Source organism: Trichomycterus rosablanca, chromosome 13 (genome assembly GCF_030014385.1).
Source record: "Trichomycterus rosablanca isolate fTriRos1 chromosome 13, fTriRos1.hap1, whole genome shotgun sequence".
NCBI classification, from domain to species: Eukaryota; Metazoa; Chordata; class Actinopteri; order Siluriformes; family Trichomycteridae; genus Trichomycterus; species Trichomycterus rosablanca.
Window position 1 is genome coordinate 290,566 of NC_086000.1, and position 18,550 is coordinate 309,115.

The 18,550-nt window shown below is 46.2% G+C and overlaps 1 protein-coding gene across 1 annotated transcript; it reads right to left on the bottom strand.

The window, feature by feature from the left end:
- Positions 1 to 274: 274 nt before the first annotated feature.
- Positions 275 to 16,143, bottom strand: emilin1b (elastin microfibril interfacer 1b). Its single transcript, XM_063007790.1, has 8 exons — positions 15,588 to 16,143; positions 8,672 to 8,794; positions 7,985 to 8,181; positions 5,662 to 7,809; positions 5,455 to 5,580; positions 3,609 to 3,626; positions 3,190 to 3,324; positions 275 to 2,548 (listed from the first exon to the last, which is right to left on the bottom strand). Exons 1-8 carry the CDS (start codon positions 15,731 to 15,733, stop codon positions 2,220 to 2,222), a joined length of 3,222 nt encoding a protein of 1,073 aa, XP_062863860.1. The 5' UTR covers positions 15,734 to 16,143; the 3' UTR covers positions 275 to 2,219.
- Positions 16,144 to 18,550: the final 2,407 nt, after the last annotated feature.

The window sequence follows — 18,550 nt, forward strand, 5'->3', positions numbered from 1 at the left end:
GTAAATTAAGCTTTTCAGTGAGAAAGTTGAAAATCTCTGTATTATTAAACCGCTTCAGGTAAAACGAGTCTGGCTTTGCGCTGCTACTGTGGTTGCCAGTTATTATTTAAACCCCTCATTCATTCATTCATATATTAATTCATCCATTCATTCATTCATTCATCCACTCATCCACTAATCTATTTATGTAACTATTGCTAGACAATAAAAACCTGTAAAGAATACAAACCCGATTTCCAGAATAGTTGGTACATTTTGTCAAATGCAAACACTGTAAAATTAAATATCTTTATTTTAAAGACATGCTGCAAACCTCCACGTTCACAATCACAGATTCACATCTCATCATTCATCATATTTTATTTATAAAGTAAAAAGAGTTTAGTCTATAATAGAAAATCTTCAGAGCAGCGTGATAGAAAACTTACATAGTTCATAAAGACGAAGAAATTCTGCTGCACCAGAAGGAATAAAATTCATCTGTCATTTAAAAGTTCAGTTGAATATGAAATAAAATCATTTATACACTGTTTATCTGTGTAAGAAACGTTATGTAGAATTTCTTTGGCTCTTTCTGCTGTTGTGATGTTTTTAAAGCTGCACTGGGTCACAACAGAATGCTAATGCTAATGCTAACAGTATTTGTAAAGACTTAAATATCTTGTACTTTCTCCTGTAAAACACTTTGACCAGCATCCAAAACCATCAGACCAGACCAGCCTATTATTGATGTACGGTATTAGCATTAGCTTTGCAAATCAAATAAATAAATCCAATTTTTTAATATTTTTAAAACAAAACCTTCACAAGAGATCTTTCTATCGCTCTTTATTTTTAATGCTAGTGCTAATGCTAATTCTTCAGAAAGCACTTCACAGTGGTATTTATAATTTCTTGCACTTTGGTTTGCTCAGGTCATTAAAATCAGCCTTTATTTGTAATTCTAATGCTAATTCTCTTGATAGAAGCTTTAAAGTTGATGTATGGTGAGGTAAAGTATCTGCTATGCATCGTCTCATAAACACTCCACTGACGAGACAAAAGATTAGCATTAGCTTCATAATAAATCTCATTTTTAATATTCAATGTCTAGTCAGATTAAATAAAAGTGGATATTTGGTAAAATGTCCTTTTTGTTTCCTTTTGGTCTCTTTGTGTGCACTGCTAATGCTAATGTTATTTATTGGCACTTAAAAGCTAATTCACATGCTCTGATGGATGATCCAAAGTTCTTAACACTATTGCTAATGCTAATGCTCATTTTAGGAACCTGAGGTCGATCCATGTTGAGAGGAAATACTCATTATTAGATCAGCTCTTACATATGCATATCGTCTGTAAACGCTTAAATGAGCTGCCACATCTGACTGTCTCTGGCTCGGGTGGCGCAGCGATCGATGCCCATGCCCACGACCGCTGAGATAGCTTTAAATGTGATTAATTCTGTCCGTGCATAAATATCTTAGCATCATGTTCAAACAGGAGGGCAGTAAAACATTCAGAGGATTCACAAGAAGAATATTCATAAAATAATTCTTTTAAACACACAAACACACACAGTAACACTTTGGCAGGTAAGAACGAGGCAAGGCTGATAATCATGTACATAATATATCACAATATCATTGTCGTGGAATAGCGTCCACAAAGATACGGTCACTTCTCTTGTGTACAGAGGTGTAAATAAGTGGTTGTGTCCTTGTTCATGCCAAATTTTATTTCAACAGCTCTGTAGATTATAAATGTCACTAATCAATCAATCAATCAATCAATCGATCACTGTAAAGTTCCTGCAGGAACGCTGCTATAAAAAAAGAAAGCAGTTCTGGGGACGGTTACCTTTTCACACCATCGTAGACCAAGCTGAAAATATTGTGATGTCATAATATCACGAAGCTGATACCATTATTATTGTTATTGTAATGTTGAATGTTGCAATATATCAGCACATCAGAAGGAAATCTTCTACTTTTATACTGGAACTTCAACTCAAGCATGAGAAACGGTTCCACACGCGTGTGTTTCACATGAAACGTTTACCACAATAATAAAAGAATAAAAACGCAGTAGTTTGTGTAAAAACACATCTCTGGAAGGAAAAGAGTAAATACTGTAATAATCACGAGCACAATGTTCCTCAGTTTCAGCTTCACCTCCACATGTAGGAGTTCTCAACCATGCAGAGAAACGTCCATGAGCGTCTCCACGCGCGTCTGTGTTCAGGTTGTGTAGTCCTCATAAAGCAGCGCTCCACTGAAGATGGTGAGAGGTTCTACAGAATGGGCGAGTTTACCCATCACCAGGTCCACGCACACCGTGTCGTCCATCAGCAGCGGCAGGATGATGTTGAACACCGCCAGAGACCCTGGGGTGGGTTTGGTCTCCGCCACAGGCTTGTTCTCCAGACCTTCGGGCTTGTAGCCGGCCGAGTCGACCCGTGCCATGCCGTAGTTGGACTTAGACAGGACCGCCTCGATCTTCTCGTTTTTATGTCCGGTCAGAACGGCACTGAAGAAGTAGTGTCCACTCAGAGGAGCCGTGAAGATCCCTGTGTGATGCAGAGAAATAAAAACGTTACTGCGTGATCAGGGTGATTCACTCATTTAAGAAGGCTTTCCTATAGATTTCGGAGTGTCTGTGTGAATTTGTGCCCATTCGGTCAAAAGAGATTTGTCAGATCTGTGGTCAATCAGGCCTGGTTCTAAATCAACGTTCCGGTTCACGTCCAAATCCAGATACCACAGGAAACCTTCAGATGTCTGAAGAAGTCCGTGTCTCTGTGGGTTATCATTTTTTACAGCGTTTTAAGTGGGTGGTCCAAATATTTTGGCTCAATGGTGTTTACATGTATAAAATAAGTAAAGTAATAATGAGTAAATCATCTCCCAACACATTTAGCCAATTGCACCACTGGGGATTGGAACCCTGAACCCTGGATCCCAGCAGTAATGAGCTAGTGTAATAGATCACCCAGGCGTGAATAAATCATTTAAAATATTACATATGTACATGTGTAATTAATACAGTATTAAATGTTATTACACATGAAAATGGAATAAATTAAAATCACTATTTCTTTTTCTTAAAAGCTCTTTATTGAAGTGGAAACAAATAAATATGTAGGCTTTTGGTTTTATTCTGTATTGTTTGTGAGGTCTTTAATGTGTTTTAATCAAATTCAGGTGGTACCTGTGCTTGGATTGTAGTAATCTCCTTTATTTACGAAGATCTTATCGAACACTATGGTCCCGGGTGAAGTTATGGGTTTAGTGAGTGCAGCTGAGAAGGAGACCTGATGAACGTGAACATCCAGCCCCGACAGACCTGCAGATATCAAATACAAACACACATCAGCAAATATCCTCCTAATATCAGTGTATTAGAGATTCTGAACGTTATTGGTGCTTCTTCTGTGAGCACTAATCTTCTCCTCTCAGATCTTCATCAGATCTTTTCTGGGGTTTGAACATCAGCCAGACCTTCTCTCCACACAAACAGGTTTCTAATGAACGGTTCCAGCAGTTCTCATCTGATCAACATCAACCGCTAGGCTCAGAATATCCTCGGGGCTTCAGAGGAATTGTGGGAAATGAAAATAAAGCTCGTACCTTGTTCTCCTCTGAGACCTGAAATAGAAGATAAAGTGATGTAATGGAGGCTCATGATTCTGCTCAGGATTTTACATCACAGAAAGAAACTTCTGACAATAAATGATTATAATTGTATAAAGTTCTTTAAGTCCTGTACATATACACACTACACTGTTGGCTGAAAGTATGTGGACGCCTCAAATGAGCATTGATATACAGTTTCCACCTACTTTGTGGCTACAACAGCCTCTACTCCTCTGGGACATTTCACAAAGAATTGTGTCCGTGGGAATTGGTGGCCCTAAAGATGTTTGTTTCACCACACTGTCCACACTCATGCTGAAACAGGAAAGGGCCTTCCCCAGACTGTTGCTAAAAAGCTACATACGGATATATTTATTTTATAGAATTTATTGTATACACCTGCAGCACCAGCACCTACAGCAAAAACCCCTAAAGAACCATCAAACCAGACCAGTCTGACCAGCATCCCAAACCCCTCCATAACCACCATACCAAAATCTCTCCAAAACCATAAAACAAAAGACTGGCTTGACCAGCATCCAAAGCACCTCCAAACCATTAAATCAAACCAGCCTGACCAGCATCCAAAGCTAATTAAACCAGACCAATCTAACCAGCATCCAAAATCTCTCTAAAGCCATCAAACCAAACCAGCCTGATCAGAATCCAAAACCCTTCGAAAACCATAAAACCAGCCCAATCTGACCAATAAACCAAACCAGCCTGACCATTATCCAAAATCCCTTTAAATCCATTAAACCAGACCAGAATTGCCAGCATCTAAAACCCCTCCAAACCAATCAAACCAGACCAGAATGATCAGCATCCAAAAACTCTCTAAAACCATTAAACCAGACCAGCCTGACCAGAATCCAAACATCCTGAAAACTATTAAACCAGACCAATCTCACCAGCATCCAAAGTCCTTCTTAAACCATTAAACCAAACCAGCCTGATCAGCATCCAAAACAAAGAGACAGAACACAATCCAAGTAACTAAGGGTTAAGCGCCTTGCTGAAGGACCCAACTGTGTTGGCTTGGTGATGGTGGTGCCTGAGCCCTCAAGCTTCAGACTTGTAGACCAGTAGACCAGTATCTTAGCTGGACCAGACTGTTTTTTTCAGTCATCGTGTCCAAAAAATGTTGGGCGGTGCAACAATCCAAGCATATGTATGTAATAAATAAAGGACGTCAGGGTGTGGTGGTGCTCCAGAAAAAACACTCAACAATGGGTAACGTAATGTGGCCAGAACATGAAGCAGAACAGCGGTGACCCACCCCAGTTCCATTATTTTCCAATAACAGCACCTCCCAGGAGCTTCACTCCATTTACTGCATGCCAACACCTAATAAAAACATGCTGTGTTTCAAATGATGGATCAAATGTGGACGTGTGAAACACGAGGCTGATGATCGTTCCATTCCAGCGTTCTGTCCACAAGAGTTTGAAGTGCATCTGTAGGAATTTGTGCCCGTTTGAGCATTTGTAAGGTCAGGAACTGAAGGTCTGGCTCAGAATCAATGTTTCAATTCATCCTTAAGATGTTCAGGTTGAGGTTTTGGCTCTGTGAAGTTCTTCCACACCAACCTTGTCAAACCATGTCTTCATGAACCTCACTCGTGCATAATTAAGGTTTATAGATTGAAGAATAAAGCTTGTAGGAGCTGAGGAACTGTTGATTGGTCCCCGGTTCTTCTTCAGAGTCTGAAGAACAACCAGATCTACTGTCTATTCCATCCATGGAATTGCTAAGAGGGTCATTACTGTTACTGTTGAGTGATACAGGTATGACTGACTGGTCAGCAGGAATTAATCAACACCAAACATGTTTTTGTTACCTGGAGGACCTTTGTGTCCCTCTGCTCCTGGTGGTCCTTGTGGTCCAGGAAGTCCTGGTAGTCCTGTATATCCCTGCTCTCCTCTATCTCCCTTGGGACCCAGAGGACCTGGTGGTCCCGGCAGACCTAAAATGACAAACCATGGTGTTAAATTAATCACACTGTAAATTTGATCTGAAGATCCAGAAGGTCATGATTAAAACTGACCTGTGAAGTCCTGCTCCGTAACGCTGCTGAACTCCTTAAGAAGATGCTGCATGGAGGAATTAAGCTGCTTGATCTTGCCGTGAATGCCGTCCAGATGTGTGCTCTCCATGGTGTCGATGAAGCTGCTGTGGTGGATCACCGTGTTGTTCAGCCCACTTACACAGTTCCAAAGACCGGACACGTGTTTGTTAAGTCCATCTTTGATCTTCTGGAGGTTTTCAGACACGGAATCCAGACGACCGCAGACGCCTTCCAGTTTGGCGATCCTCTTGTCAAGACCGTCGCCTGTTCTCTTGCAGTCGCCCATCTCCACCACAAGGTTACTTCCGAATCGTTTGATGTCTTGGTTGATGTTGTCGAAGCGCACCCTGCTGTCCTCGATGTGCTCGGTCACTTCCTGCTGGATTTTGTCGATTTCAGAGATGATCTTGTCCTTGGTGTTGCCCAGGTCTGTGATGACGCTGTCGTGTTTCTGGACGCTGTGCTCCAAACCTTTGAGGGTGTCGTTGATGGAGCTGAAGGTCAAAATCACACGAGATAGCTCACCTTGAATGGACCTGAGGTTGGCGTTATTGCTGCTAACTACGCTGTGGCCGTCAAGAGACTTCTCAGGTTCATCCAGGTCTCTGGGTCCAGTCCCAGCCCCAGGTCCTGTTGGGGTCTCCAGACCAATCTTGCACTTTTGCACGTCTTCTTTCAGTTTACCCACCTCCTCCTGAAGGATGATGCAGACGTCTGAGCAGCCTGAGTTGACTTTGACCTTTAGGGAGTTTATGTCTGCCTGACACTTGTCCATTGCATGATTGGTGAGGTTCTTGAGCTTTCTCAGATCATCCTGGACTGTCCTACAAAAGTCAGTTTGACAGTTCTCAACCTCTGTAAAAATGCGTGTGATATGTTCTCCGTCCTCACCAGTAACCACTTTGATCTTGTCCACATCTTGGCTGATGGTGATCACTTTATCCAGTATGGAGTCTCCAGACACTGAGAGAACTTTGAGCCTTGTGTCAAACCTTCTAATCTCATCCTCGTTTGCGATGACTCTCCACTCCAAGGACTTTTCGGTATCTTTACCCGTTCCAGTGTCAGGACCAGCAGTGGGTCTGATGCCACCTTCTCCTGAGGGTCTTCTAGATCCTGAACACAATGAGCATTCGTTTATCTTCCTGTCCATAAAAGATGTGACGTTCTCCAGTCGAGTCAATCGCTTGTCGAGATCAAATACGCTTTCCTTTACCTTCCCGATGTCGTACTCAACAGCGCTAAGTCTGTCACCTTGATCGTTGTCGCGGGTAGCGACCTCTTTCTGAAGGTCTGTCAACCCGGTTTGGACCAAATCCTTCAAATTGTTTTTCATATAAGAACAGTTTTCTTCTGCTCTCTCCACAGTGCTGTTGAGGCGTCTCTCAAGGTCCTCCAGATACCTATTTAAGGTGTTTCCTGGTATCCCTGATCCTCCTTCTGCTCCTCCGGTTTCTCCCACGCCTCCAAATCCTTCCGTGTTCCCAACACCTCCGGTTCCTTGGATGACCTTGTCCAGGCGATCCTCAATGCTGGTGCACGTCTCAGACGTTGAAGTGACCCTCTTGTCCACGTCGCTGATCCTCGTCTCGAGTTCTTTGACCTTATCACAGCAGGTCTGCGTCCGACTCAAATCCCGACGCAAGCCGTCCACGACCAGGCGGTTTCGCTGTTCCATCTCGTTGATCTTCTTCTCCAGGGCTGAGATCCTCTCTCGGTCCCTCTGCTGCTGCCTCCTCAGGTCTTCCACTCCGTCCTTGCAGGCCGCGCAGGAGAGTAAAACCCGCCGCTCCAGCTCCTGCAGGATCTTCCTGCCGACGTCGCTGTCCAGATCGTTTCCTCCTCGCCCGTTCACCAGGTGGTTGTTGATGTTATCCAGGGTTCTGTCGTGAGCCTGGGTCCGGTTGTCCAGCTGGTCCAGTTTGGTCTGGATGCTGTGGATGGTCTCCTTCATTTCGGGCTGAGCAGCGTCAGCCGGCGTCCCTTCGCCGCTCACTCCAGGCTTTATCACCTCCTTCTGAAATCGGTCGTTCATTCCATTGATGGTTTTCTGAACGTCCTGAAGTTCTTTGGTCAGACGCTGGATTTTGTCCTCCAGCTGTTTGGTCTTGTCACTGTCGACTCTCCCTACAAACAAAACAAAATCACACAACAGTTACGGTTCCTAAAGATGTTCTTATGATATGATGTATCTGGACACCCAATAAAGACGTTGCCAGTGGTTTTTGGGTGTCCAGATACTTTTGGCTACACAGTGTAGTTGAGAAATGAAGACGGTCAGTAGGTGTAGGGACAAACGTACCACTCCCTCCGTTCTGTCCCTGTCCCGTGTGTCCTGGGTTGGAGGGTTTGGGCCGGGGTCTGACTGTAGAAATCTGAGTGGTGGTGGTCCCTCCTTCGTTACAGTCCTCTCCGCTGTAACCATGGCAACACCGCCACTCCATCTCCGTTACCATTTTGTATGCCACCCTGTACTTGGGCCGCATGTACGTCCGATACCTGCGGCACACAGAGAGACCAGAAAGGAACGAAGCGATATGAAAATACACCACAGAGTGCCAAGTTATAGACCAGCCAATCCACCTACTGCATGTTACAGTTCTTTTATGTTCTATTTTATTTCTCCCTTATTCTCCCAGTTTATCGTAGCCAGTTCCTCTTCCTCTGCTACCAACTGGTAGCTCCACCTCGGCACCAGTTCTACAGTTCTACTTAAATGTTATCCTGGACTTCCAGATCGGGTCCTGACCTTGCCATTTCATAACAGCAGTTTGGACAGTGGGCACAGAGCAAGAAGACCCTGGACAGGGTGCCAAACCATCAACTGCTTCATCAACATAGCTAATTATGTCTGTGTAGATGCCCGGCTGGCTAATAGCATGGGCAAATGTAGTATCAGTTCAACATCAGGCTGTAATGAAGGTCATTTTTGCCAAACACAGAGGGGGCACAAACTTTTCCACAGCAGCACGGTTGCGGTTGTACTTACATTAGGACGCGGGCGCATTGTACTCCCCAGGAACACGGCTGATATTCGGGCTTCACGTAGGTCTCCACTCCGTCCTCCACCACACAGCTCACCGTCTTGGTCACCACGTACGCACACCAGTTCCTACAAAACAATCCCACGTTACTAATCCATGAGATCTTCTCATCCATCCACGTTCCACAGATCAATACCTCATCAGAACCTGCTGATGATCTCAGAGCATGTTTCACCTCCCTAATTCCATTCAAAGTTCCACCATCGTTGGTTCCACACATCTCTAGAGTAATTAAAGCAGGATTGCCAGATCAAACATGATTCCTTGATAATATTATGCACGATAGAGGGTGAGATGTCTGGAATCCTTGGTTTTACACTGCTGAGATCATTTACTGATGCATTTTTCTACACAGTGGTGAGTCTGGACCCACTGTTCCTCCAGGAGCTTCGCCTGGATTCTGCTGTGATGCCCAAACATGATTCCAAATGTAGAAAATGATTAAGTTAAAACATGAAACATAAACAGCAGGTGAAAGTGGATCTACACGTCACAGCTTCCTGTTTCTGTTTGCTACTCAGAATCACGGTGATTGTGGTGCTCACATGTGTAAATAATCATGCTTTACTCCCGTCAGGTTTATGAGGTAATAAACACCTTCATAAACGTTCTGCTTCTATTCTGTCTGATCTCTGAAGGTTCTGAAGGTTCTGAGCTCTTCAAACTCGGGATATAAAACAGATATGAGGATGAATGATACTCTCCCGACTCTCTCTCTTCAGAGTCAGGTCCATAAAGACATGAACTGACCAGTTTGGTACAGAAGGACTAACACTGACCCTATTGAACACCTTTGAGATGAACTGGAACACTGATCATGAGCCAGGTCTTCTTGTCTATTATCAGTGCCCAGCAGGGTCATACATCAGCGTCCACATACTTTTTCTGTAAGCATAGGAAGTTCAGACTGAGGTCAGTGAGGTCCAAGAGGCATCCAGCTGCAGGGGAATACTGGGGCTCTGTCCTAAACGCCTGCGCTTTATACCACAAGTAATAACCATATAGAACCGGAGGCTCTTTACAGCCATAAACAAGTTCTTAGACGCCCCACAGTGCCAGTGGATTATGTGCCACTGCTGCCACATCATCACCCCACTGCTGCCTCATCACCCCACTGGTGCCACATCACCCCACTGGTGCCACATCACTTCACCAGGTTCCTGTAGCTGCCCGTATTCAGATCTCATCAACAATGGTTGCTCACGATGCCAAAAACCAGCCAGCCCTGACCGACCGCAGAAACCACCTTCTGTACCATGTAATTTTGATCCACCAATCAGAATGAGTCCTGCCCTTGACTCCTGTGAGGTCACGTCTGCACCAACATGTTCCACCAACTGAAGTCTGTTAGTAACTGGAGTCGCGTCTGTATGAAATCCAGTACTACTTTACCAGTGTAAGCAAACACAGTTAATCTCATACTGGGATTTTACATAAACACCCCAACCACCAACCCAGACCAACACCAACCCACCCCAACCACAAACCCACACCAACCACCAACCACCAACCCACCCCAACCACCAACCCAGACCAACCACCAACCCACCCCAACCACAAACCCACACCAACCACCAACCACCAACCCACCCCAACCACCAACCACCAACCCAGACCAACCACCAACCCACCCCAACCACCAACCCAGACCAACCACCAACCCACCCCAACCACCAACCCAGACCAACCACCAACCACCAACCCAGACCAACCACCAACCCAGACCAAACACCAACCCACCCCAACCACCAACCCAGACCAACCACCAACCCACACCAACCACCAACCCACACCAGCAACCAACCCAGAAAAACCACCAACCCACACCAACCACCAACCCACACCAACCACCAACCCACACCAGCAACCAACCCAGACCAACCACCAACCACCAACCCAGACCAACCACCAACCCACCCCAACCACCAACCCAGACCAACCCAAACCAACCACCAACCCACACCAGCAACCAACCCAGACCAACCACCAACCCACACAACCACCAACCCACACCAACCACCAACCCACACCAGCAACCAACCCAGACCAACCACCAACCCACACCAACCACCAACCCACACCAGCAACCAACCCAGACCAACCACCAACCACCAACCCAGACCAACCACCAACCCACCCCAACCACCAACCCAGACCAACCACCAACCCAGACCAACCACCAACCACCAACCCACACCAGCAACCAACCCAGACCAACCACCAACCCACACAACCACCAACCCAGACCAACCACCAACCCACACCAACCACCAACCCAGACCAGCAACCAACCCAGACCAACCACCAACCCAGACCAACCACCAACCCAGACCAACCACCAACCACCAACCCAGACCAACCACTGGAACTGGATACGACTAAATTGGGAGGAAAGCTGGGAAAAATGAAGTAAAAAGAGTCTTCCCAAAAAAGCGAATGAATTCCTAAACCCTCGTTGTCCCTGCCACGCCCCCGCCAGCTGTTGTGCAGGTGTGGTGAGGATAATGGAAAGTATGTGAATGCAAACAGGATGCTGCTGTCACAGAGTCTGTAATTACACTGAACACAGGGTTCAAACCTCCAGCACCGCACCCCACCCCACCTCACCACACCCACACCCCACACCTCCATCACCGGCTTCAACCACTGTAGACATGAATTCTCTATTTACAAGTGGCGTCCTAATACTTTTGTTTGTATGGTGTACTTCAGAAAGAGGCTCTGAAGCAATAAGATCACCTGAAAGGTTCTACAGAAACACTATGCTGCTGTCTAAACTCCAAACCAGCTGAAGCTGTGTCTAATCCAAGTCCTAGGACTCCACTGAACCACAGCAAGAGCCATCATCAGTCTATTAAGGAGTGAATGGTCAGTTTGGGGAAGGTCTTTGGAAAGGGCACAAACACACTCCAGCATCTTGTAGAAAGCCTTTCCAGTGTGCAAGTGACATGAGGGGTGGGGGGTCATATTAATGCTCATAGTGAAGTGTCCACATACATTTGGCCATGCTGTATATATCTGTAAGACTCCTTTTTCTCCCAGTTTAGACGTAGCCAGTTCCTCATCCTCTGCTGGAGACCCTGATGGTGTATGATGATGGTATATTCTGCTGACACGCCCTCCCACCGACCCCTTCTTATCCCCCCGTACTTCGGTGGTCGGTCTCGCTCAGGAAGAGTCACTCACTGATCTCCACGTTCCTCCACTTCTGTACAGGCGCCTCGGCCTACTAACCAGGGTCCTTACACAGCCTCGAAGACCCCGCCCACTTTTTAGTCCGGTCTTTTCCCACTCAACAGACTAGTGAATGATTCTGTCTGCTGTTCTGTCTGCACTGCCGGTTGTGGCCATTAGGGGGCGCCCAGCTGACCAGTAAGTTCACCAGACTGCTTTCTCATTCTGTTTATGTTTTCTGTTCATTCTTCTCGTTTGCATAATTATAAGGACATGATTTTATATTCTGGTATTTTTTTATCCTTAGTTGTGACGGGAACAGCAGCGTGGATCAGCGGCTGAACGACATCGGACTAACACAAGTAAAACCAGGAGCTATCGTGAGTAACACTGAGCGGTACACCCCCCCCCCCCCCTAACCCTAACCCTAACCCTAACCCTAACCCTAACCCCCCCCCCCCAAAAGAACAGAAAGTGACAGGAGAAGAAAAGCAAAGTCACGCTGACGACTAAAACCTAACGAGAGGCGACAGATGAAAGGACGCAGACAGGAAATGGGAGGCTGGAGGGGTGATGGAGGGACGCTGGGATTTTTAGCAGAACACGTCCAAACTGAGCTGGAATAAAAGCGAAGGAGCCGAGGAACCACGTCTGTGAATCAGATCTCACGCTGACCGCATGCCTGAGCGATCACGTACACGTCGGTCTGAACGTCCGGCCTTCAGTTTCAGCCAGAACATCTGAGGAGCATCTGAGGAACCTGTGAGGAACCTCTGGAGAGGAACGCTCCGTTATCTCATCGTCTCTCAGATACTGCAGCTCTGCTCCAAGAACAACAACTCTGTTTCTATTTCCGTCTGCTCGTCCACTCAGAACGTCCACTCAGAACGTCCACTCAGAACGGGGACGAAAGCTACAGAAATAGCCACCATGTGAAGCTCATACCAGCTCTCAAAAACACCACGTGGTCAAAAGTATTTGGACGCCTGAGCATGAGCTTGTTAGACATTCGGTCTCAAAAACAAACTGTATTAAAATAAATCTGAGAAGAACATCAGACGCTCTTCTGTCATTGAGAAGCTTCTCAGAAGACTTTATAGTGTGTCTGGGTGTGGGAATTTGTGCCCATTCAGAGCATTCAAAAGCTGACAGCATTTGTATTTGTATGGCTGGGCACTGATCAATCAGTCTATGTTCCGGTTCATCCCAGAGCTGTTGAGTGAGGCTGGTTTCAGGGCTCTGTGTCAGACATTAAGCATCAGAACCTTAAACTGGATGTCTTTAATTCGGGAATGTGAGGTCACCTGTCCGTGAGATGACGCCGAGGTGTGATTGGATTATTTAACATGGGTAATTTTATCCCCGACCAGAATAATAATCATAAAATAATAATAATAATAATTAATAAAAGTGACGATTCAATTAGGGAATCAGGAATAGAGAATCAGAATCAAAGAATCAAAGTAAAAGAACCAAAGAATCAACATCAGGAGAGTTATGGAATCATAACTAGAGGATTAAATTAATACATAAATACATGAGATTTAAAGAAAGGAAATCACTCAAATGCTGCTAAAGTTCAGAATCAGATTAAATAAAATTAGAGATATTAAAAAAATTGAATGAAAGAATCAATAAATTTATTAATGAGTCAGAGAATCAAATTAAAAGATTCAGAGAGTCAGAGACTCCTCCTGACCTGAGAGTACAGCTTTACTGAGTATAAATGAATGAGTTTTTTATAAGTAAATTCCAATGAAAGCCCTGGATCGGGTTGCCAGATTGAGAAACTTCGCCTGCCACGTCATTTCTGGTGTGTGTGTGTGTGTGTGTGTGTGTGTGTTTATGCTCTCACTCTTTCACCTGGAGCAGGAGGAAATAACTGACTGAGTATGAACGTGTGATCGGGGTGATGTTCAGTATCAGGGGTGTATCAGGGGTGATGGCGTGTTTGGACGTGCACTCATGCGTCCTCCACGTTCTCTCAGTGGGATTGGGATGAGGCCGGCGTGTTTACTCCAGCTTTCATCTCCCCGTCTGCGTCACGTATAAACACGAGGTGGATTTTACGAGTCCCTGGGGCGGTGCGAGCGGGAGGGGGGGTTGGACGGGGTGTAGGGTAACACGTGGCCCGTACGCCGCCTGCTTCACATTAACGTCGCTGCAGCTGCACATCTGTGCTCAGCGTACACGCTACATACATGTTTATATAGCGCCGGGGGGCACGTAGAGCACGTAGAACAGCCTCTATATAATATAATATACAATATAATTTATAATACAGTATACTTTAATGATATAATGATATAATGGTATATACTGGTTTAACCACCTTCTGCAATACCTGAGGACGTCGAGCTTCACGATGCTCCTCACCTTCTCAATATGAGACAGCTCTGGACTGCAGGCAGGCCGCTCTAGCACCCGCACTCTCTCACTACGAGGCCACTTCGTCATAAAACACTTTCACCTCCATCATTAATCAATATTAAAGCTACAAGGTCCTTTATTCTCCAGGTGAGAATGTACCAAAAGTATGTGGACACCTCTCCTAATCAGAGTTCAGCTCTAACAGTTGTATTTAATATAATAGCTGCTTCAGAAGGTCGTTTAGTTCGACAGCTTGACTTTTTTATGAATACGAGAGTATCTGTAATTCCACATTAGACTTCTCTGTGCTCATATAAACAGGGCTTGTTTGACTACAAATACTACACTAAGCCATGAGCAGCTCCAGACAGAACAGATCTCTGAAACTCGAGTCCAGATTTTTACCCTTGTGTCTCTTGTAAGCACTTTCAGGTCCCAAAATCATCTGTACATGGAACAGTGGTCTCTTTACCAGGGTGCCAGAGGAACTGAAACTCTCACTCTCTCACTTCATGCTGAAAGAAAATGTGTTGGATGGTCAGACGATCATTAAAACTAAACCAGGTCGATGAGTTCAAAGCTGCTCCTGCTGGAGGACAGGGTCACTGTCCACAGTCGAGCAAGCTTTACATCAGCACAGTGGGGTTAGAGGCCGCCGCACAGGAAACAGACTCGACTGAGGATCGAACTGAAGATTGTTACTGGATTTAAGGACAAAAGAGGAGCAAGAGCAGGAGCGGAAGATTCATTCAACGTTGGTTTGTTGGAGAGCAGCTTCAGCGCTCATGGTTCTATTCGTGGAGGTTCCTCAGAGGTTCCTCAGAGGTTTGTGTTCCAGTTATTCAGTCACAGAAGAGGAAAAGTTGCAGGAGTTGTAAAATCTCAAGACTTTAATAAATAAAATACATAAAATACTCATAAATAGATTAAGATCTGTGGAGAGTCGCGTCCTGTGATGTGATTGTTGTCTTTGTGTCAGGGTTTGGTGCTTCTGTTTTTGAAGCTGCATTAATTAGAATTACATGCAGATTTGATACATTACCCTATAAATTAAGAGCCTGTTTGTGAGATTTTACCAGAATTTAAATGTTTCTGATGTTTTATTTGTTATTAGAGCTGAAATAAAAGCAGCTTAGATTAAAGGTGGAGAATTAATGTGGAGATGTGATGCAGCTGATGTTTCTTCTGGAAATCCTCCGTGTATTTAGATATTTTACACACTGCACATGTTTAGATCAGATCAGATTAGATTAGATTAGATTAAATCAGATCAGATCAGATCACATTAGATGAGATTAGATGTACTCCAGCCCTTACCTGTGTCTGCTGGCGGGTCGGTCGGCGTCCCCATGCTCCCTACTCCCTGCGTAAAGGCTGTAGCGCTGCTGTCCGGTCCACGCGGTTCCACACACACTTCCACACACACTCACAGTCACACACAGCAACACGAGGAGCGCTGCCATCCTGTACAGATCCTATACACACACACACACACACACACACACACACACACACACGCTACACACCCAACCCAGCAGCCCCAAAATCCGACCAGGTCCTGCGCTCAAACATCCAAACACCAGCGCGCAGAGAAACGCGCACAGAGTCGCTCCATGATCCACTCTGATCCCTCCTCTGTCTGAGTAGATCACTAAATCCTGAGTAGATCACCCGATCATCCCTTCACCAGCAGATTCATCCGATTGTTTTAGGATTTAATCCGAGTTCGAAAAGGTCCGGAGTGATTTGGAGAAGTTTCCTGTGTTGCACAAGAGAGCGGAGTGGATGTGACTCTCTCTCTCTCTCTCTCTCTCTCCTCCCTCCTCCAAACTCCTGAGCCCTCCCACTGCTCCCAGTGACTCACTTTAACTGGTAAATAAGCAGCACAGAGCGCAGTACATGTACCACTGACGGGACGGGGCGAAGCGGCCATGTAGGAATGACGCGCCACCAAAACGCACCAAAACGCATCTCTGAATTCCACCCCCTCCTGCCCCAAATCCACCCCCTCCTGCCCCAAATTCACCCCCTCCTGCCCCAGATTCACCCCCTCCTCTCTAAATCAGGGCAGGACAAAACCTCTCACTTCCCTAAACATTTAATCATTAGGTCTGAGTGAAGCTGCTGGTGAGAATAAAATTCTACCATTTATGTTCTCCAAGGCTGCAGCCATGAATGGACATGTGAGGAGGGATCATGTAGGGGCTTGGGGGGCGGTGGGGGTGTGTGTGTGAAGGTTCCTAATCCTATAACATTCCCCTCATATCAACATCTGTTGGGAACACTGACACTGACGGATCCTGTTACACACAGCTGGTTATTTCTGTGGGACGTTTGAGGGTATCTGACATCAGGACCACCAGCCTAACAACTCACCACCAACACAGCTCAGACCCACCGAGACACCTGAAGCTTCTGTGGTACCTGTGAGCTGGATCGTCCTATAGAGCAGCCTGGTTCTTCTCTTTCATCTTGGAGAGGACGGGATTGGTCGGACCAGTCGACCTTCTACAGTCGCTCCGATGCCTGTGTGCTCACAGCAGGAGCTTTGGACGGTGGCCGGGGGTTGCATGGGCACTCTGACTGGCACATCTAATAGATCCCTCACCCTCACATGGTCTGGTGTCCAGATCTGATCTCAGTGTTCTGAATGACGATGATGAAGCTTCCAGGCGTCATGTCAGCGTCACTTCCTCTCATCTTGTCCTCCGTGAGAGAAGCGAAAGTCTGACGATCGTTGGTGAAGATGGACAGATGTGATAATTGCAGCATAAACACAGCTGCTGGTGTGTGTGTGTGTGGAACATCTGGTTCTGCTGGAGAGTTTCAGTATGACGCAGGTCGACTCTGCTGTAATCTTCTCCTGCTCTGAGACAATCGGTCACAACTCAAACGTCCACAATTATTTGTTCTTCACGCCACTGAGGGTCAGAACTTCTCGTCCACGTCTAACACAGGGTGGAATCTTTTCTCATCCAAGAACCTCCTCTTCCCAGGCTTTGGAACGTTCCTGTGAGATCTCGCTCCACGTTGGATGTGATCCCATCAGCTGGACGTTCTCCTGTGGTTCTCCTGTGACGGGGGAGACTCAGAACCTGTTTGAGATCATCATGCTGGAGGTCTCCACCATGAGATGGTTCAGTCTGGTCTGCAGCGATGCTCAGATAGACAGTTCCACATGTTTCAGCGGTCCGGGTTCGTTGAACCTGTGCCCACCGTAGCCTCCGGTTCTCACCCAGCAGGAGTGGAAACCAGTGTGGTCTTCTGCTGTTGGAGCCTTGAGCTCCGCCCACTCAACAGCTCTGAGGATGCACCGGAACGTCAACCGATCGATCAGCGCTCAGCCGAACTACCAAATTGGCACAAATTCCCACACGCAGACACACTTCAAAGCCTTGTGAGGAGCTTCTCAGTAGAGGGACGTCCGTTTGGAACACAGCCCAGCGTGTTTACACCGTGTGATTACGGTTAATGTGATAATTTGAGCCTCGTCGTCGTCGTTGTTCTCTGGCTCTGATTAGACGTGTTTGTGGGGGGGACGCGATCTAAACTCCTCCTGCACCTGAGTCCCGAGGCGCGGCTGTAAAGCGACGGGTGATAATAAATACAGCTGGGTGGTCCGGCGTTCTCTCGCTGAGGGAGAGGAGAGCGAATAAAGGAAGGAAGGAGGGTCACCAAAATAAACACCGCCGCCCTTTCATCCACCGTACACACACACACACACACACACACACCACTCCAACACACACACACACACACACACACCACTCCAACACACACACACACACACTCTCAACAAGCTCCGGCTGCGTCCCAAATACCGGCGCCGCATCAACACCTCGCTCCAGGTCTGTCTGATAAACACATCTGGGAGGAATCCTCTACTTATTATATTTGGTTTTATGTTGCCAAAAGTATTTGGACGCCTGCTCATGAGCTGGTATTAAACTAGAGTGACAGGAATAGAGTGAAGGCTAAACAAAACTTCGAAGTGTGAGTCTGTGTGTGGGAATTTGTGCCCATGTAAGCCTGTGGCTGGCTGATCGACGGCGCTGCACACAGGCGGGGATAACGGAGACTCTCTGTGCGCGATACGGATCTCCGAATGAACCCTGGTGCAGGTGGAAAGAAGCGGTCGGTGCTGCACACGTGTCAGAGGAATGCAGGTCTGCAGCAGTAGAGGGGACTTGGATATGACTAAATTGGGAGGAAAATGGAGGTCAGGCAGCACCGTAAAGTTTCTACAGGAACACTGTGCTTCAATCTAAGTAATATCAGAA